The sequence below is a fragment of the Taudactylus pleione genome, unplaced genomic scaffold (genome assembly GCF_031769625.1).
Source record: "Taudactylus pleione unplaced genomic scaffold, aTauple2 ptg000603l, whole genome shotgun sequence".
NCBI classification, from domain to species: domain Eukaryota; kingdom Metazoa; phylum Chordata; class Amphibia; order Anura; family Myobatrachidae; genus Taudactylus; species Taudactylus pleione.
This window is the reverse complement of record NW_028285005.1, coordinates 641,101-664,701: the sequence shown is the minus strand read 5'-3', so window position 1 is coordinate 664,701 and position 23,601 is coordinate 641,101. Positions and strand designations below refer to the sequence as shown.

Genomic DNA, 23,601 nt, shown 5'->3' with positions numbered 1-23,601 from the left:
AGAATATGGCCGCCGGTCACCGTACATGAGGACACCATTATACTATGCAGCTGTTACTCTAGTGATGAGACTGTGAGCGGCAGGTTTAGGTTGCTGCTAGTTACAGGACGTCCTTCCTACTTTGTGCCGCCTGATTGGCTACTCGCTGCTGCCAATCACCGCCCTGAGGGGAATGAGAGGAGGGCGGTTATTATGATAAAAGAGGCGGGGCAGACAGTAGCCATAGCTACACGGAGGAGAGAGGGCGTGGCTATATAGAGGGGCGTGGCTTCTTGTTTAACTGCAGCTTCCGGGTGACGGTCCCAGCAGGAAGAAGCAGCAGGTGATGGTATTTATTGTTATTATACAGGGGGAGCAGACTGTGGTGCCTCATTGTTATCATACAGGTAGAGAAGTCCACAGTGTTCTATATAATACAGGTGTAACAGACCCTGGTGTTACTACAATACATCTGGAGCAGCCTTTGTCTGCACTATGAATATACTGGTATAGCAGATGCCAGTGTTGGTATAAACAGGTGGAGCAGAACCATTTGTTACTATAATACAGATGGAGCAGACTCTAGTGCTGCATTGTCATTATACAGGTGGAGTAGACCCCAATTTTGGTAAAGTACAGGTGGAGCAAAACCTTTTGTTAATACAGATGGAGCAGACTCTGGTTCTGCATTATCATTCTACAGGTGGTGCAGACCCTGGTGTGGGTATAATACAGGTGGAGCAGAACATGTTACTAATATACAGCCGGAGCAGACTCTGGTGCTGCATTTTCATTATACAGGTAACAACAACAGAAGCAGAAAGTTCTCTCTATATTTTGGGGCACTCACCCTACTAATAATATAACGTAACCTGTAATAGTGTCAGTAAGAAATGACCGAGGTGTTATCCGTATAGCGCAATAAGTGAGGGAATACACAGAACGTAACAGAAAGAGGATATAAAGCCTGGTCTAACCAGGGCCAATAACCCCTCAGCACTGACCAGCTGTGTGATGGGAGACGTATATAGTGATTATCTGTATCATTTATGGTCAGACACATAAGTTATCACCCAGTGCTCAGAGGTATGGGGAATATATATATATCACACTAAGTGTAAGGAGGAAGATTCCCTCTGTGTAATAAAGCATCGGCCACAATAAAGATAATATATATGTATATATATGTTTAGGTGAGAGATGTATAGGGGCAGTGCACAGTAAATACTGATTCCCTCAGACTGAATTAAGTAGCGTGATAATAAATTATTTGTACATAAATAATGTGCATCTAGTGCAATATGTGATTGTAGGTGTGGTGTTTTCCGTAAAGTCACTGATCCTTAATTGAAAGGCGGCAGCAGTCTTCTTGGGGTCCGTTTGGCTAACGGATGGAGTGGTTCTGGAAGAAAGGTTTAAGAAGACATGCGCCTGATAGTGTAGTATTTAAAATCAAATAGTAACCCATGCTGGTAAAAATAAATGTGCGTACCAAAGAGAAATCTTTTAAGCTTATCTGAGATCCAGAAATAAGTGGTCCACACTGGATGGGTTAAATGGGATGTCGTCCGCTGGATCACCTTATGAAAAGCTTATACAAGCTCATGGGAGAGAGAGTATATATAGTGTAGTATTTCCTTACAATCCATAAAGTGATTATATATAGAGGCTGCGTACCAGATAATGCTAATTTAATAGCCTGTAGTCTGTCATCCACGTATCTCCTAGTACCCTTTTTCAGTCCCTCTGGAATGTATATGCTCAGTGTATGCGAGTGTAAACAGCAGTTGCAGAGAGCCAGGACAGTGACCATGGTGAGGGAAGTCAGCACCCAAAGACAGTCCAGTGACCCAAGCGAGGAGCAGGAAGAGGAGGGACCGGCTGGCTCTGTCCTGGCTCTCTGCAAGCATTATCTGGTACGCAGCCTCTATATATAATCACTTTATTGATTGTAAGGAAATACTACACTATATATACTCTCTCTCCCATGAGCTTGTATAAGCTTTTTATAAGGTGATCCAGCGGACGACATCCCATTTAACCCATCCAGTGTGGACCACTTATTTCTGGATCTCAGATAAGCTCAAAAGATTTTCTCTCTGGTACGCACATTTGTTTTTACGAGCAGCGGTTACTCTTTTATTTTAAATACTACACTATCAGGCGCATGTCTTCTTAAACCTTTCATATATATATATATATATATATATATATATATATCTCCCTATATCTGTGTGTGTAACCAGCTTTAGTGTTGGGGGCTCTGATCATATGGTAACAGCCTGTGTTAATAATATATTATCTATTTCTCTCCTTGTGCTCCCAACTCAGACTCTGATGATTACAGACCCCATAAGTGGACATAAGAACATTCCCACAGGTAAGATTATCAATATCCTGTGATTTATTATTATTCCCATCTCCCAGCCGTCTCCTTGTATGCATGAATAAATAACGCAATAAAGAACATTATATTAGTCTGGATCTTTTCTCCCTCACAAAGTCTGGCCTCTGGTTATACGCTAGACGAGGATGAAACAAGGGACCCAATTGCCAGGTTCCCTCACAGATGTGGCCCTTAGTACATCCCATACATTTTTATCCAATGTAGATGCACATGTAGGTAACAATTTCCTCTTGGTGGCCAATACCACTAATATCATTCTCAGTAATACAATAATACAGATCAGTGGTAGATGGAGCATCAGCTGTAATATCCCTGTAGTTATTAGGGAATAACAGGACACATGTATTACTAGTGGTGTTAGATGGAGATGTGACTAAGGTCTGATTCTCAGTAATACAATAATACAGATCAGTGGTAGATGGAGCATCAGATGTAATAACCCTGTAGTTATTAGGGAATAACAGGACACATGTATTACTAGTGGTGTTAGATGGAGATGTGATTAAGGGCTGATTCTCAGTAATACAATAATACAGATCAGTGGTAGATGGAGCATCAGCTGTAATAACCCTGTAGTTATTAGGGAATAACAGGACACATGTATTACTAGTGGTATTAGATTCAGATGTGACTAAGGTCTGATTCTCAGTAATACAGTAATACAGATCAGTGGTAGATGGAGCATCAGCTGTAATAACCTTGTAGTTATTAGGAATAACAGGACACATGTATTACTAGTGGTGTTAGATGGAGATGTGACTAAGGTCTGATTCTCAGTAATACAATAATACAGATGAGTGGTAGATGGAGCATCAGATGTAATTACCCTGTAGTTATTAGGGAATAACAGGACACATGTATTACTAGTGGTGTTAGATGGAGATGTGACTAAGGTCTGATTCTCAGTAATACAATAATACAGATCAGTGGTAGATGGAGCATCAGATGTAATAACCCCTGTAGTTATTAGGGAATAACAGGACACATGTATTACTAGTGGTGTTATATGGAGATGTGACTAAGGGCTGATTCTCAGTAATACAATAATACAGATCAGTGGTAGATGGAGCATCAGCTGTAATAACCCTGTAGTTATTAGGGAATAACAGGGCACATGTATTACTAGTGGTGTTAGATGGAGATGTGGTTACGGTCTGATTCTCACCGTGTACCTTAGAGCTAATATAGAGTGTTACAAAGAAACTAACCTTTGTGCTAAAGTATAATCCCTCTCCCATCACCCCATCACCTACACACTAATTTACACCTAGTGCATCATACAGTAACTGAGTTAATAGACCTCTTTTGTAATTAAAAAACCCCCTCAAAATGAGAGCTCTCAGATCACAAAGTTCATCTATCGGTGGTGCACGTTTAATTAGCACTGGTTCCTTTAGCAAACTTTCCTAGCGTATACATTATATTAAAGACATTAAAAATGACTGAGAATACTATGGGGTTAATTCATTAATACGCAATGAGGCGAGTTCATGCTGCAACGGCATGGAATCGCCACAGCTGGACCCGCAACTTGCACCCCTCATGGGCCAATCTAGGACCCGGACTCCTGGATCTTTGTACGAGTCCAGTGGTATTGTAAGTGCTGCATATAGCTGCACTTACTCACGGATGCGACTATGTTGTGTCTAATTAAATCAATTAGGAGTGTCACAGTGACGTCACTTATCTTTAGTAATAATACAGGGACATAACTGGAGATGTGAGGAATCTGGAAGTGTCACAGTGATTATTGATAGTAATAATACAAGGACATGACTGGGGAGGGGACTGCTGGGATGGGACATTATACAGTAACACCAGTGATGACTGTATCATTGTGTGTGTGTGTCAGGTTCCTTTAAGGTTTTCCTATGTCTTCATGCAGGAGGGGGAGTATATAGAGGAACACAAGGGTCTATACAAGGACGTCATGATGGAGAATCACTGGCCCCTCACATCATCGGGTAAGGGGAGACTCTCATTTATTGTACAGGGGAGAGAAGTTATGGGGGCCCTGTATATACACACATCACCTGATAATCAGATATTTACACATTGTACTCAACTCTGTGCAAGTATAGAGCTATTGTGAGGATACCGGGTGAGCTAGGGATCCCGGGGTTCAGGGATCACATAGTGGAGCGGGTTATGATGAAGAAAAGATTAACTTTATTCAGGGAGACACAGAAATCCACCAAGCAGCAAGCAGGGTTATATGAATACAGTCCACTCAAGAGTTCAGCAAAGTCTTTTACAGCTGCTGCATATCTCCTCCCTACCTGGCCAGCAATGACAGCTGTATCAGGGCACACAGAGCTGCTGTATATCTCCTCCCTACCTGGCCAGCAATGACAGCTGTATCAGGGCACACAGAGCTGCTGTATATCTCCTCCCTACCTGGCCAGCAATGGCAGCTGTATCAGGGCACACACAGCTGCTCTATATCTCCTCCCCACCTGGCCAGCAATGACAGCTGTATCAGGGCACACAGAGCTGCTGGTACCCAATGTCACTGAGAGAGGACAACACCCCAACCTCCAGAGTCACACTGTACACACACACTACCCCACCATTCCCTCCTGCTGCTCTATATCTCCTCTATATGACTTTATGCTGGCGCTGTCTGTATTTCTTACTCATTCTGTCAGACAATATAACTATACCTTTTCTTTTTCTGAGCCCTTACAATTACAGTGCTGTCAGGGTGTTTATTATACCTCACATTTACATATATATGTTTATTGTGTGGTTTATCACTAACAGTGTACACTTCCCTCATTGCTATGTCTGAAAGTGTTGATGATGTGCACGATTCCGCCCCAGTCCTGCTGTCATGCAAATCATGTACAGCAGGACTAGGTGTGGGGGACATGGTCTCAGAGGGATTATGTGTGAGGTGTTCTAATCCTCCAAGTCCCTCTGTGGTCCCAGCCACCTTGCACTTCCATGGCGGGAAGGTGGGCAGCACCCCCTGGGTTTCCCCAGAGGGGGTTCACACACTTTGCCCATCACAGGGCCTGCCTTTACAGATTTCACCCATGCAGGTTTGATCTGTGCCCCCTCCATGGATGGATACAGTGTCTACTACAGTGCAGACCCTGGCGGATACCTCTGTTACCCTCCCGGCTATGCTGCGGGGGATAAACCCCTTAGCCCGGCCAAGAGGCCTATGACATCATCACAATATGATGACGGAGACACTGATACCGGGGAGATGGTAGACGAGGATGACGCTGAGTCCTCTCAGTGAGAGGAGGAGTCTAAATCTAATGCTCTGATATGTGCTGTCTGTTAGGCCCTAGTCGGAGGACGAACCGCCTGCTCACTGGTCCAAACATGCTCTATTCAAAGAAATAAGGACTACATCTGCAGTCTTTCATTTATTTGATCAACTAGTGGAGCACATGGAAGTGGCGTGGAAATCGCCTGGGATTTCAGTCTCAGAAACGCCTGGCAGAGGAACATTGTACTTAAGAGTACACCGCAGGCGGTGATGCCCATTATGTGTACAGTGGCAGGTGGGGAGTTTGACTTGGGCGGTACACCTGTCAAACCGTAACGGAGGTGTCCTAAGGCGAGCTCAGGGAGGACAGAAACCTCCCATGGAGCAAAAGGGCACTTAATCAAAAGCGCTACTCTGCCTATGCCATCCATTTCTTCCTTTAAGGATACCACAGATAGGAAGGTAGAGGTGTGTTTAAAGTCAATTTATTCTTTTTCAGGAGCAGTCTCCAGACCGGCTATGGCTATCTCCTCGGTGGCCAAGGCTATGGAATTCGGGGCAGACTCCCTAGAGGAGTCTTTTCCTTAGGATGCTGCCACAGTGTCAGGACTGTGACTATCTCATACGTAAAGATAAACTACATTTGCCAAAGTTCCATTGTGGTCGTTGGAGGAGCTATCCTGGTTGCTGGTGTTCCCCACATACAGGGGATAGAGAGTTAAAATGATCATCTGTCTCAATGGTGCTGTCAGGTTGTGTGATTTCTGCACTACATCGCGGGGCTCAACCCCGCTTCGGATCCTCATCACGCTGCAGGGCTCAACCCTGCTCCGGACCTTCACCACATCGCACGGCTCAACCCTGTCTCGGATTTTCACCACGTCTCAGGGCTCAACCCTGTTCCGGATCTTCACTACTTTGCAGAGCTCAACCCTGTCCCGGATCTTCACTACACCACAGGGCTCAACCCTGCTCTGGATTTTCACTACATCACAGGGCTCAACCGTGTCACAGATCTTCACTGCATCACAGGGCTCAACCCTGCTTCACATCACAGGGCTCAACCCTGTCTCGGATTTACACCACGTCTCAGGGCTCAACCCTGTTCCGGATCTTCACTACTTTGCAGGGCTCAACCCTAGGAACGTCCTTTACACCATCCTGAGGTCTTAGCCTTATATTGGACTCGGGGTTCCCTACCACATTAGTGTCAGAGACTTTATTTACATATGGGGGTTTACTCCTATATTGACTACTGCATATCTGAACTTCTGTGTTGTTGAGACTTTATGTGAAACGTTGCTATATATTTTGCCTGTGAATAAATTCTATTTACTTTTATTCCGTCTTACTGAGATTCCATGAAAAGCTCATTCCTAAAACCACCTCAGTTTATAGTGCCCAGTAGGCCTGACTCCTTCCAGGAGTCTCAAGTGTCGGCAGCCGTGACACACAGATCAAGTGACTCTGGTGGGTAACCTCCGTGATTCTGCTTTGGACGTCACCCTATTATCCTCCAGGATTTTGCTGCTGCGGTGTCAGCTCGCCGTTCCTTATCGCTGCTTTCTTGGAGAGCGGATGGGAATCTCTAATGGAGCATACACACGGTCAGATTTGTCAGATGAACGATTTTGCCAAAGATTTGAATGCTTGAACGATTTTTGACTGCATTAAAATGAATGGAATCATCCAAGTCTGATTGCAAACACATCAGATGTCAGATATCGTTATCTGACCATCGGGAACGCGCATCATTCAAATCGTTCATCTGACAGATATGTCAGCTTTTCCTTCAGATATGAACAATTGAACGATTTTTTAAATCGTTATTCAGATCTGAAGAAAAATCTGACCGTGTGTATGCACCATAAGAAGGGATTAGAGTGTTGACCTTATACTGGCAAGATCTTGTTTGGCCCTGACCTGAACAAGATTGTGGATAAATCTGTGTGTCTGTCTTCAGCATCTACTTTTTCAGGATCTCTGCCCTCGTCCTTTCAGCCACAAGGTTCAGAAACCGAACGGATCCTATGGACCTATCCTCAATCTCAAGTCCCTGAACAAATTCCTCAGGGTACCTCATTTCAGGATGGAAACCCTTCACTCAATTATACTGGTTATGGAACCTGGGGATTTTATGGTGTCACTGGATATTCAGGATGCATACCTGCATATTCTGATTGCTTCGTCTCACCAGCATTTTCCCAGGTTTGCTGTACTGCAACAACATTTCCAGTTTCAGGTTCTACCGTTTGGCCTCTCTACTGCATCTCGGGTGTTTACCAAAATTATGGAGGTAATGGCAGCCCATCTGCGGCTGCAGGGGGTCCACCTGTTTCCTTATCTGGACAACCTTTTATTGTTGGCCTCTGCAGAAATTGATCCTCTCCAGGTGGGATGGATTACCACATCGGATAAAGGCACAAATGATGGTGCTCTCTCCAGAGGTACGTCTCTCTCTGGCTTGGTGGCTACAGATGGGTCGACTCACCAAGGGGCGGCCCTTTTGAAATCCAGACTGGGTCCTCCTGATGCCAGTCTGCGGGGTTGGGGGCGCAGTGACGGGTCCATACTCGTTTCAATCAACATATTGGAACTTCGGGTGGTCTTCAGGCCCCCGCAACAAGCCAGACTCATACTTCATGGAAAGTCCGTGTAAGTTCAGTCAGACAACGCCATGACTGTGGCTTACAGCAACTGTCAAAGAAGAACTGGAAGTCAGGCGGCAATGACAGAGGTGTCACGCATTCTGACATGGATGGATGGCAATCTCCCAGCCGTATCGGCAGTGTTTATTCCAAGAGTTCTCAATTGGGAAGCGGACTTCCTCAGCCATCACGACGTGCATCCCTGGAAATGGTCTCTTCACCAAGAGGTGCTTCAGCTCCTAGTGGACAAGTGGGGCCTTCCAGACGTGGACCTCATGGCCTCCCGAGACAATCACAAGTCTCTCCTGGTAGAAGCTCTGCCAGCCAAGTGGACCTTCCAGTTTGCATACCTGTTTCCTCCAGTCTCCCTTCTTCCTCGAGTAATTCAGAAGTTCAAACAAGAGGGAGGCACTGTTCTCCTGGTGGCTCCAACGTGGCCCAGACGTCACTGGTACTCAGATCTACAGAGTCTCCTCATCGACATTCTGGTGCTGTTGCCTCAACATCCGGAACTGTTGTCTCAAGGTCCTTGCCTTTACCCTGTCCTGGGTCGTCTGTCTTTGATGATGTGGCTCTTGAGACATCCCTCCTAAGGTCTAAGGGTTTTTCCGGCTCTGTGGTTAACACCATGCTCAGAGCATGTAAACCAGCCTATGCCAGCCTATGCCAGGATTTACCACAGGGTGTGGCATAGCTACTTTCAATTGTGTCGTCCCAAAGGTTATGATCCTGCTGTTTTGGTTATCCAGTTTTGGCTTTCCTGCAGGCGGGTTTGGATCTGGGTCTCCGCCTTGCCTCACTGAAGTTGCATGTCTCTGCTCTGTCAGTGTTTTTCCAGCGAAGGATTGCTCCTCCTCCTGATATCTGCGCTTTCCTACATGGTGTCCTTCACATTCAGCCTCCTGTGGCGCCTTGGGATTTGGCTGTTGTCCTTAGGGCCCTCCATGGACCTCCATTTGAACCCTTGGACTCAGTGGATGTCAAATGGCTTACAGCAAAGACTTACTCTTCTGGTGGAAGCTATATCCAGAAGAAAATCAGACTTGGGGGGGCTCTCTCTTGTCGTTTCTAGTTTTCAACCAGGACAGGGCGTTGCTTCCGACTCGCCCTGGGTTCCTTCCTAAGGTGGTTTCTAGTTTTCACATTAATGAGGAAATTATTGTACCGGCCTTTAATTATCCAGACATCTCGTCAGGTGAGACCTCATTGAATGTGGTACGTGCCCTCAGGATTTATGTGGACTGTTCAAGTTGCCTTCGGAAGTCAGACTCCTTGTTTGTTCTCTATGCATTCCATAAGAAGGGATGGCCAGCCAATAAGCAAATTTGGCTAGGTGGTTTTGCATGACGATCTCTGAGGCTTACACTTCTAAGGGCCTTCCAGTTCCACCCTCTGTTACTGCTCATTCTACTCGGTCTGTAAGTCCTTCGTGGGCAGCTCGCCGTGGCGCCTTGGCTGTTCGACTTTGTAAGGCGGCCAGGTGGTCTTCTGTCCAGACCTTTCTGAGGTATTATGCACTTGTTACCTTTGCCTCTCAGGATGCTTCTTTTTGGGTGGCGGATTCTCCTCTCTGCACAGGAGCGTCCCCACCCTTAAAGGGACTGCTTTGGGACATCCGGTCTCCCTGTGGAGCCTATGGACCCTGAAGAGGAAAATTAGAGATATGGTAAGAACTTGATATCTTTCCTCGAAGTCCATAGAGTCCACAGGGCACCCATCCTGACGCATCTGTGCTTCAGATGGGCTTCGCTCTGGTCACCGGTTTTCCATCTCCTTCTGTGTGAGAATGATTCAAGAGTGCTTCAGACTTCTCTCTTTTATCCTCCTCCGGCCTTTGGCTTGCTATGAAACTGAGGTGCCTCTGGCCCAGGAGCGGGGTATAGGAAGGAGACCCTGTGCATCCTGGGAGAAAAATTTAACTGCGTGGTGCCCGGGTGAGACTATCATCACCTATACCCCAAGATCTCCTTGTGGACCCTACGGACTTCTAGGAAAGAGAGATAACAAAGGTACATTCTTACCATATCTCTCATTATCTGAGTGTGGTTCCACTCAAGGGTGATGGAAATCAGAATAATCTCTCATTGGACACTTTTACAATCACCTTTAATGATCTCCATATCTGGAATACAGGCCAGCACTAAGCAAACAGAGAAGACTCATGGTGTAATAATTGTCACCTGGTTCTCTGCCCACACCTTCCTGATCTGTTACCGTTTCCGGGTTTCACATCCAAGGACGCTGGTTTCAGACAGAACACATTTTGTTTGTGTAAGCGTACCCTCCCCTATGGGCAGCTTTTGAGCTTTCCATGGTCCAGTGTCCCCCAGATTGGATGAAAGAGAAAACAGGAATAGTGTAATAACATTTACATCCTTTTCTCTGATTCCATCTGACACCATATTCCCACCGTTATGCTCCGTTGTTTTATTGGTTGTTTCTTGCTGGTTTGTAATTTACACTGTGTTGTTTCCCCTTGGTTTATCGCTACTTTTGAAATTGTACTGATGACAAAGAAGTTGCAGAGGGGAGGAGCTACCATCTTAAAGGTTTACTAGTCTAATAAGTGCCAGCCTCTCTGCTACCCACGGTCCAGTGTCCCTCAGATGGTACCAGAGAACAAAATATAACCGTAATTACAAACATCCCATTCTCCTACTCGTGCGTGCCTGACAGTTACTGACTGAGAGTTGTGCTGGGAGCCACATGGCTTGTAGTAAGGCTACCACTTGCTGATGGTGTGATAGTCATCTTAGCAGCAGTGAGAAAATGTCCAGACAGCCAGTGCGCGCTGTCACATGTGTTGTCTGTGCCCAACATGCGGGACATGCACATAACTCAGAACTGCTCGCAAAATATGGACATAGTACTATGTAAAGAAACCGGAATTGTGTAGGGGACAAAGTAACAACGCCTTGTTCCAAACCCTAGTGATCTGCAACCCCATGTCATCACATTTGGTGGCAGCAGTGGGATTACTTAAGTTAAAAGCTTGGCAGCAAGAATCACAGCAGAATGGAGACAGCACCAACAGAACACACACTGAATGGGTTCTAAAATGGCACAAAAGAGCTGTCATGGTACTGGCTGGAGTAGAGGTCGTCTGCACACTCGGCAGTACCAGGAGACGTCTGAGAGCCACATTGCCAGGGGCCAGGCTGTGAAACAAGCAAATTGCTGGTGGATAGTAGCCTCACAGCAAAGATGGCACCACGTAAGTGGTGAGGGCACCACATAGACCCTACAAAAGTGGAGACTGTGGATGAAGGAGCCCTGTTATGCCTAAAACATCCTTAGGAGTCCTTTTAAAGTTGCTTGTGAAGACATCCAATGGTGAAGCTTATGGATGCCTGTGGCAGGCTATAGCTCAAAGAGTGGATCAATGATCAGCCTGGAAGTCAGGAGTGGGAGGGGGGCGGCCATTTACAAGTGTGTTTTGGGCCTAAAGTTATTTGCTACCAGAGATATTTAATTAGGAATCTGGTGCAGGGCGCAAAAATTGTGACCTGCTAATCATAATTCCACCAGATCCAATAGGCCATGCACTAGGCTCCTCAGGTAGCATGGCCTTCTGACCCAGGTGTGGTTATAACACCAGTAAGTTTGGGCTGAGCACACGGACTCAGTGGGGGAGGAAAGTAAAGAAACCGGAATTGTGTAGGTGACTAAAGTTACAACGCCTTATTCCAAACCCTACCTAGACTGAACTTTTTAGCCCAGTGTTCTTTAACCACTTGCCTGGCATGGTCATAATTTTCTGACCACACCAGGCAGTTCTTTATCTGTACTGGACCTAAATTTCGTCCAGTCAGATAAACATGAGGGCGGCTGCAGGAAGAGAATAGTCCCGCAGCTGCTGCTCTCAGAGGGACCTTCTGGTCCCTCTGCTTGCCAGCATCCTCTCCCCGTGTGTCTGCTGTGCTTCCGATCACTGCTGGTCGGTCAGCAAAGCAGGACCCCCTACCCAGCACTTGCAGAACAGAGCAGCCGCTGGGGAAAAGGTAAGTTATCCTCCGCCCTTATGCCCCTGACATACCTGGTTCCTGTATCCAGCCTCAAATTGAACTTCGCGATGGTCTGATTGTGGTTCCGATGTTTTGATATTTGAAAAAACAATTATTTTTTTTAACAGATCTTTAAAAAATACATCTTCCTTTTTTTTTTTTTTTGTTAAACTATTTTGGATAAGTTCAAATGGATGTTCCTCACCTAATTCACTCAAAAAAGAAAACGACAATTTTGAATCAGTTTTTGGAAAAAAAATCGTCAGTTAAGTGGTTAATTACTTCATACCCTGGTGATTCTGCCAGCCCTTTACTGATAGTATGATGTTGTATTTACATTTATGGTTATGTGTTGCCATGTGACATTAGGTGCTAGAAGTTTCCATACAGAATGTGTATCCCTATGCCCTTAGGAATAGATCATACCAGATGTACCTGTGAGGGAAATGTGACATCAAGGCCGGCACAATGTGGTAAGTGGTGTATGCATTGCAGAGAGTAGCCCGGCGCCTTTCCCGCTCCCTTGGCAGTCCTGGCATCTCCTCTCTCTGTCTTTTCACATCCCCCTTCACAATTTAAAATACTGACATTGGCCCTCATTCAGAGCCACTCGCTAGCGGCAGTACGCTCGTTCCGAGCGATGTTCGCACATCTGCGCATGCATACGGTTTTTAGTACGCATGCGCGAACCAGTCAGTGTGGCCGAAAATCGTTGGTACGCAATATAGCGAGGGCCTGCTATTTTGAGTGACAGAATGAGGCGTATGTGGGTGGTAACAGGGGAAGGTGCTTGAAAACGGGGAGTGGAGATCCGAACGCAGGCGTGCTTAAAGGTCAAAACAGGCGTTTTAAGGGAGTGCATAATTAATACAGCAGCGTCATTGACCACGTCACTTGGTTTTTTTTAACTCAGAACTGCTCGCAAAATAGCGGTTGAAAACACCAACCACAAGAATAGCGAGCAGTTCATACGCTGTACGATGTACTCGATTAATCTAATAAATAGCGGACATGACGTATGGTGCGTGCGGCCAGGGGGCGTTTTTATCAAATAAACGAGCGTATGTTTTGCTCGCTCGTTCAGACTTAGAGGTGGGAACAGACTGCAATTTGCGAACGGATCATTTGAATAGCCACCCCTTGTTTTTGAACGAACGACCACAAATAGCGAACGGCTCTGAATCAGGCCCATAGTTTGGACTCTAACCTGTCACCTCTACTTTGCAGTTAGACAACATACCTATAGAGCAATTTGCTGCTACGATGGAGCCTGTGCATTCTAACTATATGAAGCTACTTTACATTCTCTGTAATTTAAAATACAGTCCTAAAAGGGATTCAAACGTAGCACCTCATACTTTGCAGTCAGTCACCTTACCAATGTAGTAGCCCGTCGCTACTACATTAGAAACCTGTGACTTCTAACTATATGAAGCTACTTCACATTCTCCTTAATTTAAAATTCAGTCAATCCTGGGATTCAAACCTATCACCTCACACTTTGTAGTTAGAGACTTTACCATTGGAACCATTTGCTGCTGTATTAGAAATATGAGAATGCTAACTATATGAGGGGACAAATTTACAGTTTGCAGGAGGTGCCTAACACTGGCCCTGTGTGACATCTCCTTGTAAAAGCACTTCACAGGTTAAATTCTCCCTCCACAGTTGACACTCAAGGGTTGAGTGAATTAAGGTATCATTGTCCCTTCTGTTTACTCCCTATTGCCAGAGAGTCAGGAGTCGGACCCAGCAGGGCATCACCTGAGAGATGACACTTGGGGGAGGTAGTGGGGACTGGATAGTACAAACACCCTACCAATCTGAACCTTTGGTAACTCCCCTGAGCAGGAACTGCCGAGGGTATTAGAAGGGTGATAAAGGAGGATTACTCTGAGGGCTGGAGAGATGAGTCCTTGGTCCTAGGCTAAGAGGTGATAGTCTGCCAGGGAATCATTGTGGGAACTGCCAAGTGGAATTGTATTACTGAAGTGTGCTGTGCTCTATATCACCCATTTGGTACAATAAACCACCATTGGTTTTCATCTACCACCGTGCACGAGTGATCTGCAAGCCCATAGCCTCTGTATTTACGTGAAGAATATGTGGTGCTCCAATGCTGCCTTTATTTAGACTTTCTGGCCCTGATTCAGAGCCGGACGCTCTGACAGAGCGCTCGCTCTGAATCAGGGCCGGCCCTCTGAAATTTTAGAGCGGCCTCCTGACTGCTCGTATAGCTGTGGGTGACTACCCACAGCTATAGCGAGCGGCCAGGAAGATGGTCGCGATGATCAAGACCATCGGGCTTGCGACGAGACCCTTGTGGTAGGGTCTCGTTGCCGCAAGCCCTAGAGTGCTTTTGGCTCTATCAGAGCCGAAAGCACTCCCACTGACATGACTTGTGATGTCAGTGGGGCCGGCCCCAGATGGTAGGCATATCCATCTGGCCAGCCACGCCCACCAAAGGGGGTGCGCTGGCACTCACCATCGACAGCACGCCCCCTTTGTAGCGAGACCCATAGCAACAGCTTCCCCATCGGTATCCGGGTCTCGAGCATGCGCACGACGGAGCCGCCTCCGTCATGCGCATGCGCACTGGGCTAACATCGACCCGCTTGCGAGCGGGTCTGAATTAGGCCCTCTGTTCCATAGATGTGGAATGTCTGTTGATAAATGCAGGCCCTTTTATTTGCCTAGAGAAATCTAATCAGTGACCGTGGTGGCTGTTTATATCTCCCCGCAGGCAAATGAGGGTTGTGCACTGGACATTGTATGTAATGCCCGAGCTAAACAACAATCCACCTATGTGGAAGGAGCATCAAGTCATGGTGTGTTACCAGCCCAGTGATCTTACCAGTCTCCTCCCTACACTCTCTGGTGTATCTCATACATCAGGAGCCATCAGTCCCTATTATACTCCTGCTCTCCCCCTCACATCATGTCACTGTGTGTTACCAGTCCAGAGATCTGACCAGTCTCCTCCCCACACTCTCTGGTGTATCTCATACATCAGGAGCCATCAGCCCCTATTATACTCCTGCTCTCCTCCTCACATCATGTGTGTGTGTTACCAGCCCAGAGATCTGACCAGTCCCCTCCCCACACTCTCTGGTGTATCTCATACATCAGGAGCCATCAGCCCCTATTATGCTCCTGCTCTCCCCCTCACATCATGTCACTGTGTGTTACCAGCCCAGAGATCTGACCAGTCTCCTCCCACACTCTCTGCTGTATCTCATACATCAGGAGCCATCAGCCCCTATTATGCTCCTGCTCTCCCCCTCACATCATGTCACTGTGTGTTACCAGCCCAGAGATCTGACCAGTCTCCTCCCACACTCTCTGCTGTATCTCATACATCAGGAGCCATCAGCCCCTATTATGCTCCTGCTCTCCCCCTCACATCATGTCACTGTGTGTTACCAGCCCAGAGATCTGACCAGTCTCCTCCCACACTCTCTGCTGTATCTCATACATCAGGAGCCATCAGCCCCTATTATGCTCCTGCTCTCCCCCTCACATCATGTCACTGTGTGTTATCAGCCCAGAGATCTGACCAGTCTCCTCCCCACACTATAAAACCGTATACTCACACATCACAACAAACTCCATGTATACATACACACACACAAAGCTATAAGCACACACTAATTATTGCACAGTGCTTCCACCAATGTTTGTCTACAATGAATGATTCAGGCTATAATAGTAGTGTGACTCTTGACAGTGGGACTGTGGCACCTGCGTGTGACCAGAGGGACATATAGTGACTATTGCACTGTTGCCATTTGCTACCTTTGTGTCCACCTGGAGACCTGTGAGTAGTGTAACCGGTGGCCAGGACATGCTGCTAGTGTACACAGCTACTGTGCTTCCATATCTCCAGTGTGTGTGTGAGAGAAGTGACTGGTTGCCCAGTGTCACTGGCTTATGTGGTTTCCTTCCCCATGATAGTAGCTGGGCAATGTGTAAGCTGGGGGAATGTTACTCACCACATGTCACCGTGGCATGGTCTATGCCATCTGCTTGGTAATCCTGTAGTGTTGTATTTTATCTGTGCAGCAAGAGCCATATCTGCTGTATGTACAGTTATTATTGTAATAAAGTAGCTGCACAATAGTTTGTAAATTCAAATTCGACATTTTGGACTCACTAATAGTATTATTATTAGCCGTTATTTATATGGGATCCTCAGTGCCTTATGCAGTATATAAACAGAACACATTGCAAGCCTAACGAGGGAATAGTACAGAAAACGTACAGTACAAAACATTGTAGCACATGGGACACCAGCTATAACAACACTGCAGCTCTTACAGTCACAGTAATCACAGTAGCAGCACGGGCAGAGCCCAATGGTTCGGTGCCGCTGTTACTATTGGGGAGGTGGTGATAGTATAGGTCAGGGGAGCGAGAGCACAAAAGGGAAGAGGGCCCTGCTCATTAGAGCTTACAATCTATAGGTGGAGGGGCTGACAGAAAAGGGTGACACAGAAGGGAGAGAGTGAACGAAAAACAAGAGATATGGTAAGAACTTACCTTTGTTGTCTCTGTTTCTACGAAGTCCATAGGGTCCACAGGGTTGACCTTGGGGTATAGCTGGATCTGGATCCACGGGCACCACGCAGTTAAAGCTTTGCTGCTCCCAGGATGCACTTGGGTCCGTCCTCCTCTATACCCCGCCCCCGAGCCACAGGCACCTCAGTTGGTAAGCAGCCAAGGCCGGAGGAGGAGACGAAACAGAGAGAAGGAAGACTGGAACACACAAGAAACCATACTCACAGAAATGGGAGACGGAAAACCGGTGACCAGCCACACAGCCCATTTGAAGCCAGGTGCGTCAGGGCGGGCGCCCTGTGGACTTCATAGAAACAGAGATAACAAAGGTAAGTTCTTTTCTACTTCAGGGTCCATATGGGGTCCACAGGGTTGACCTTGGGGATGTCCCAAAGCAGTTAAACTAAGGGCCCGGCGCCCAAAGGATGCATCCTGAGAGGCGAAGGTGTCAAACACATAGAACCTCAAAAATGTTTGAATTGAAGACCAAGTGGCCGCCTTACACAGCTGAACAGCAGAGGCGCCACGTCTAGCAGCCCAAGAGGGACCCACGGAACGAGTGGAATGAGCCTTAACAGAGGCTGGCACAGGTAAACCCTCCTGCGCATAAGCCTCACAAATAACTGAACGAAGCCAACGGGCTAACGTTTGCTTGTTGGCAGGCCAACCCCTCTTGTGAAAACCGAAGAGGACAAACAATGAATCCGACTTCCTAACCCAGCAGTCCAGTTCACATATATTCTAAGTGCCCGGACTACATCTAAGGAAGCCTCACCAGCTGAAAGGTCAGGTGACTGAAAAGCTGGCACAACAAGTTCCTGATTAATGTGGAACTTCGAGACCACTTTGGGCAAAAACTCAGGACAAGTGTGGAGCACCGCTCTATGCTGGTGAAAAATCAGGAAAGGAGGGCGACAGGAGAGCGCCCCCCATTCCAACACCCTCCTGGCAGAAGCAATTGCCAGGAGAAAAACGGTCTTAAACGTCAGCCACTTGAGTTCCACCGACTGAAGAGGCTCAAAAGGAGGACCCTGCAAGACCCGTAACATCACCGCCAAGTCCCAAGGAGCCACCGGAGGCACGAAGGGAGGCTGGATCCTGAGAACACCCTGGAAAAAGGTGTGAACATCTGGCAGTGTGGCAATCCGTCGTTGAAACCACACGGACAAAGCAGACACATGAACCTTCAGAGAGGCAAGGCATAAGCCGAGGTCCAAACCTGATTGAAGGAACTCCAAGATTCTGGAAACCCGGAACACCTGATGATCATAGCTTCTGGATTCGCACCACTGAAAATAAGTGCGCCACACCCTGTGGTAAATCCGTGCGGAAGCAGGCTTGCGTGCCCTAAGCATGGTACCAATGACCGAACTGGAGAAACCCCGAGACCTTAAGACGGCTGTCTCAAGAGCCACTCCATCAAAGACAGCCGACCCAGATCCAGGTAAAGGCAGGGCCCTTGAGTCAACAGGTCCCGACGCTGAGGGAGAAGGTACGGAGCGTCGATGGAGAGGCACCTCAGATCGGCGTACCGAGGACGTCTGGGCCACGCCGGAGCGACCAGCACGAGCGTGCCGCCGTCCTGCTTGAATTTCCGCAGAACCCGAGGAAGTAGGGATGTCGGAGGAAACAGATACGCCAGGTGAAACGTCCAATTCACCGACAGCGCGTCTACCAGACTGGCGCCTGCGTCTCTTGTCCTTGACCCGTAAACGGGCAACTTGTGATTGTGATGGGAGGCCATCAAGTCCAGCTCCGGCAGCCCCCACCTGTCCACGAGTAGCTGAAACACCTCTGGGTAAAGCGACCATTCCCCGGAATGCACTTCGTGACGGCTGAGGAAGTCTGCCTCCCAATTGAGGACTCCGGGAATGAAGACTGCCGAGATCGCTGGAATGTGACACTCCGCCCAAGCAAGGATGCGAGACACCTCCAACATCGCTGCCCGACTGCGAGTTCCTCCTTCGTGGTTGATATACGCCACTGTGGTGGCATTGTCGGACTGCACCTGAACCGCCCTTCCGTGAAGAGCGGGACCGGACGACTGCAGGGCCCTGTATACTGCCCGCAGTTCCAGAATGTTGATGGGAAGAAGAGCTTCTTCCGCAGACCAACGACCCTGAAGTGACAACGAGCCGGTCACTGCCCCCCAACCCCGAAGACTGGCATCCATCGTGAGCAGGACCCAGTCCGGGATCCAAACGGGGTGCCCCTTGACCAGATGAGCTGTCTGAAGCCACCAAGCCAAAGACTACCGAACCTCCGGGGACAACAGCAACTGAGAGCGGATCCGGTGAGGTAACCCGTTCCATTCCGATAGAATCAGCCCCTGCAGGGGCCGGGAATGGAACTGGGCAAATTCCACCATGTCGAATGTTGACACCATGGAGCCCAGAACTCTCATAGCCGAATGGACCGACAGGCGGCAACTGCTCAGGCAACTGTGTAACCGCAGCTGCAGTGAGGAGACCTTCTCCGGGGTCAGGAAGATCCTTTGCTGACGAGAATCCAGCAAGGCTCCCAAATGAACCATCCGCTGAGATGGAATCAGGGAGGACTTTTTCCAATTTATCAGCCACCCGTGCGCTTGCAGGCAAGCGATCGTCAGGTGGAGATGTTGAAGCAGTACCTCCGGGGAGCTTGCCAGCAACAGGAGGTCGTCCAGATACGGCAGCAGCCGTACATTCTGGTTCCGAAGATGTGCGACCATGACCGCCATAATCTTAGTGAACACCATCGGTGCCGTGGAGAGACCAAAGGGTAGCGCCCGGAACTGATAGTGGTGTTGAAGGATAGCGAACCTGAGATACCGCTGGTGCGAAGGTGCTATTGGAACATGGAGGTAGGCGTCCTGGATATCCAGGGACACCATGTAATCCCCCGGTTCCATCGCCAGAATGATGGAACATAACGTCTCCATCCTGAACTTGGGAACTCTGAGGAATTTGTTCAGAGACTTCAAGTTGAGGATAGGGCGATGAGAACCATTGGGTTTCTGCACCAGAAACAGAGAAGAATAGTACCCCGTCCCTCGTTGTAATTGAGGAACGGGAACAATGACCCCTGCTTTCAGCAAGGACTCTATAGCTTCCTGAATCTGTAAAGTCTTGGTCGTATCCTGAGAAGGACTCATGCAGAAAAACTGGTGGGGCGGTTTGTGCCGAAAAGACAGGGCGTACCCCTGGGAGACCACTTCTCGAACCCAGGCATCCGTGGTGGTATTGTGCCAGCACTGGGCAAATAGAATAAATTGTCGGCCTCCCACTCTGGGGTCCCCCAGAGGGAGGCCCGTCCCATCAGGCAGAAGGTTTATCTTCCTGCTTGGAAGAAGGGCGCCTGGCATTCCAGGCCTGCTTCTTGGGCTTAGAAGCGGCCTTGGTCGCCGACTGCCTCGGGAAGGACTGACCTTTGGCCTTGCCCTGAACCCGAAAGGCAGAGTTCCGTACCTTGGTAGGTGCAGAAGCCGAAGGGAGGAAGGCTGATTTAGACTTAGCCAGAGTGTCCACAATTTTGTCCAAGTCTGGACCAAAAAGCAATTCCCCATTAAAAGGTAAGGCCTCCAGTCCCTTTTTGGAGTCAGCGTCAGCTCTCCAAGATCTCAGCCACAAGGACCGACGCGCCGACACCGCTGCAGCCGACACCCAAGAGGTCAGCAGGCTTGCATCTAACGATGCTTCCCCAATGTAGGAAGCCGCTTCCCTCATTTGTCCTATCAACGCTCTCTGGATCTCCGGAGCATCCTCCGGAAAGGTATCCTCCAAAGCGTTGCCCCAGCTTTCGATGGCCTTAGCCACCCAAGAGATGGCCATGGACGGACGGGCTACCGCCCCCGAGAGAGAGTAGATAGACTTTAAACAAGTCTCCACTTTCCTGTCCGTGGGATCTTTCAGGGAGGAGATAGACTTCAAAGGCAGCGTAGCGCTTTTAATTAAGCTGGTAACGTGGGAATCCACCGCAGGCGGAGTTTCCCACTTCCTGCAATGAGCCTCAGGAAACGGATAGTTTGAAGTCAACCGCTTCTGCGGTTGGAGCCTCTTGCTGGGCAACTGCCAGGCCCCTGCCATATGATCCGATAACTGGTCGGACAGGGGAATAACCGTCGAAGCTACTTTTGGTCTTCTTAAAATTTGGGTACTTTGACCTGGGGGCCGGCACATCCTCCTCAATGTGAAGGATGGCCCGCACCGTCCTAACCAATGCCGGAACATTAATGGAAGACTTATCCTCCACCTCCTGGGCCCCGGCATCCGAGTCAGAGTCCTCATGGATCTCCCCGGCATCCGAAGACACGTCCGTGTCCGTGAACTGAGCCGCCAGTGAAGCCGGAACGGGTCGCTTGGATGCCCATGGGGGCAAATCACTGTGCAACATATTTTGAAAGGCCGATGACGAAGCCGCCAGGCTCTGAACAGAGCTGGAGAGGACATCCACCCAGGGAGGGGGTACCGCCTGAGGATACCCCTGAAAGGGTACCATCGACTGCTGCGGTACCGTGTGGGATTGCACAAATACAGGCAAACCCGCATAAGGACCCACAGTCTGAGACCCGGGAGGAGACTGCACCAGACGCGTCACACATGGGGAACGGGGGATGGTAGGCTGGGGCAACGCCCTAGAAGGGGCTGCAGTCGGGACCGCAAGCCGGTCCGCGATCGACGCCAGCACTTGCATAAACATCACCCACGGAGGATCCTGCGCCACCGGGGGTTTAGAGGGTCCAGGTACCAACTGGCACCGCCCGCACAGACCGTCCTGAGACAAATCCACCCCGTCAACTCCTGCCGAGCAGCGTCGGCAGGAAAACAACACAGGAGCCACAGAACGCTCATTCTCCTCATCAGACATGACACAAACTTTTTGCAATAAAAGTGTATCACCGAAACGAGGTAAGGCGTATAACACCTATGCACTCCCAAGCATGCAACACAAACAGCCCACAAACTGGTACTGAGTAGCACACCGCAGTATGTGATGGACCTCACAAATACGTAGATTTATATAAGTGAGGTTACACAGAACACCCCTCCCCATGCACCTGCGGGCCGTAGGAGAAGGAAAGGGATAGGTAAAAAGCTGACAGTAAGTAGAAAAGCACAGACAGCAGCACTAGCAATAGTCACATACCATGCAGAGAAGTATACTCACTGCACCTTCAGCTACAATCAACCTCCCAGTTTCAGTGTCTGGGAGGGCTATAGCGCTGCAAACACTGTCCTGATCAGGGGAGAAGTACGCAGGGGGACTGGTCCACTGGAAGCCTGCCTGGGAGCTCTGCGAAGCTGCCTGAAGATGGCCACCGGAGAGCACTGAGGAGGAGTGGCCAGGAGATAACAGCCCAGCGACGCCAGCACACATGAGAGAAGGCGCGCTGGACTGAGGGGAGGAGCGCTAAAGCAGGGAAGGCTGCCTCCCCTGCTAGTATTAAACCCCCAGGGAAGCCGGTTCCCCACCGGTACTTACACCCTGGAGGCCAGCAGACACGTGGGGTATGCCACAGAAGGGGGGGAGCCCGCCGCCGCTACTAGCGCCGCCGGTCTGTCCCCAGAGACCGGCGGCTAAAAGACTGCATTTCCCCCGCGCGCAGCACGAAGCGCTGCACGCAGCTTTCCTGGCCCCTTGTGTCCGGCAGCAGTCAGTGGGAGCTCCCGGAGCCACGCTAGCACTGACTCCAGGGTCCCGCTGCGATCCCGGATCAGTACCGGTGTCGCAGCGCCAGCGGGGCTGTTGGAGCGGCAGCGTGGACGTCCAGAAGGACAGTCTGATGCTGCCGCTCTGAAGATAGTAAAAATAAAGAAACAAAATCTTTTGAAAAAATAAAAATAAAGCTTAGGGGCTGCTTATGCAGCCCCACTGCGCAGAGTGACCCGACTCCGGCCGGGCACCAACTAAAACAGGTGCCTGTGGCTCTGGGGTGGGGTATAGAGGAGGACGGACCCAAGTGCATCCTGGGAGCAGCAAAGCTTTAACTGCGTGGTGCCCGTGGATCCAGATCCAGCTATACCCCAAGGTCAACCCTGTGGACCCCCTATGGACCCTGAAGTAGAAAGCAGAGATAGGTGGGTTAGAATGTGAGCAGGGAAGCTTTAGTAAAGAAGTGAGTTTTGATAGTCTCTATGACGCTTTGGAGAGGGTGAGAGTTCCAGCGGTGGGGAGCAGCATAAGAAAGTCATGGAGGCAGGAGTTAGAGGATATAATGAGTTGGGAGGAGAGGCGCAAGGCATTGGTAGAGCAAAGTGGGTGATGGGAGATGGAGGGGGAGAGGATTCAGTGAGGGCTTTATAGGTGAGTATGAGGAGTTTGAATTGGGTTCTGGGCCTTTGGAAGAGCAGACGAGAAGCAGTAATTTGTAGAAGACAAGCTAGGCAGCAGCATTGAGGACAGATTACATTGGAGAGAGATGGGTGTTGGAGGGACCACGTGGGAGGAGCTTACAGTAGTCCAGTCTAGTGGATGAGGTTCTTAGTTGCCTCCAGTGTGAGAGATTGTCTGATTCTTGAGATATTTAGAAGGTGGAAGCGTCATGACTGTGAGAGGGACTGAATGTGGGTATTGATGTAGAAGGTGAAATTAATGGTATCTCCAAGACAGAGGAAATATGAGATAGAAGAGATTATGAGGTTGTCTATGGATGATAAAATTGAGGGAGGTGAGAGGACTCCAGGTGGTGAGAAGACGATCGGCACAGTCTTAGACATGTTAAGTTTAAAAAAGTACTGAGAAATCTAAAACCATTTACTCCTCAATGTAAATGTCTATTTTCATACATTTGTTTCCAGTAGATGG

General features: G+C 48.7%; 2 protein-coding genes across 2 annotated transcripts in view; both read left to right on the top strand.

Moving 5' to 3' along the window:
- LOC148480726 (uncharacterized) overlaps window positions 1–23,601 on the top strand; it is a 280,051-nt gene that overhangs the window by 254,292 nt on the left and 2,158 nt on the right.
- Window positions 356–23,535, top strand: LOC148480727 (uncharacterized). Its single transcript, XM_088453955.1, has 6 exons — window positions 356–780; window positions 2,311–2,359; window positions 4,272–4,350; window positions 6,109–6,235; window positions 7,985–8,056; window positions 23,407–23,535. Exons 1-6 carry the CDS (start codon window positions 550–552, stop codon window positions 23,533–23,535), a joined length of 687 nt encoding a protein of 228 aa, XP_088310081.1. The 5' UTR covers window positions 356–549.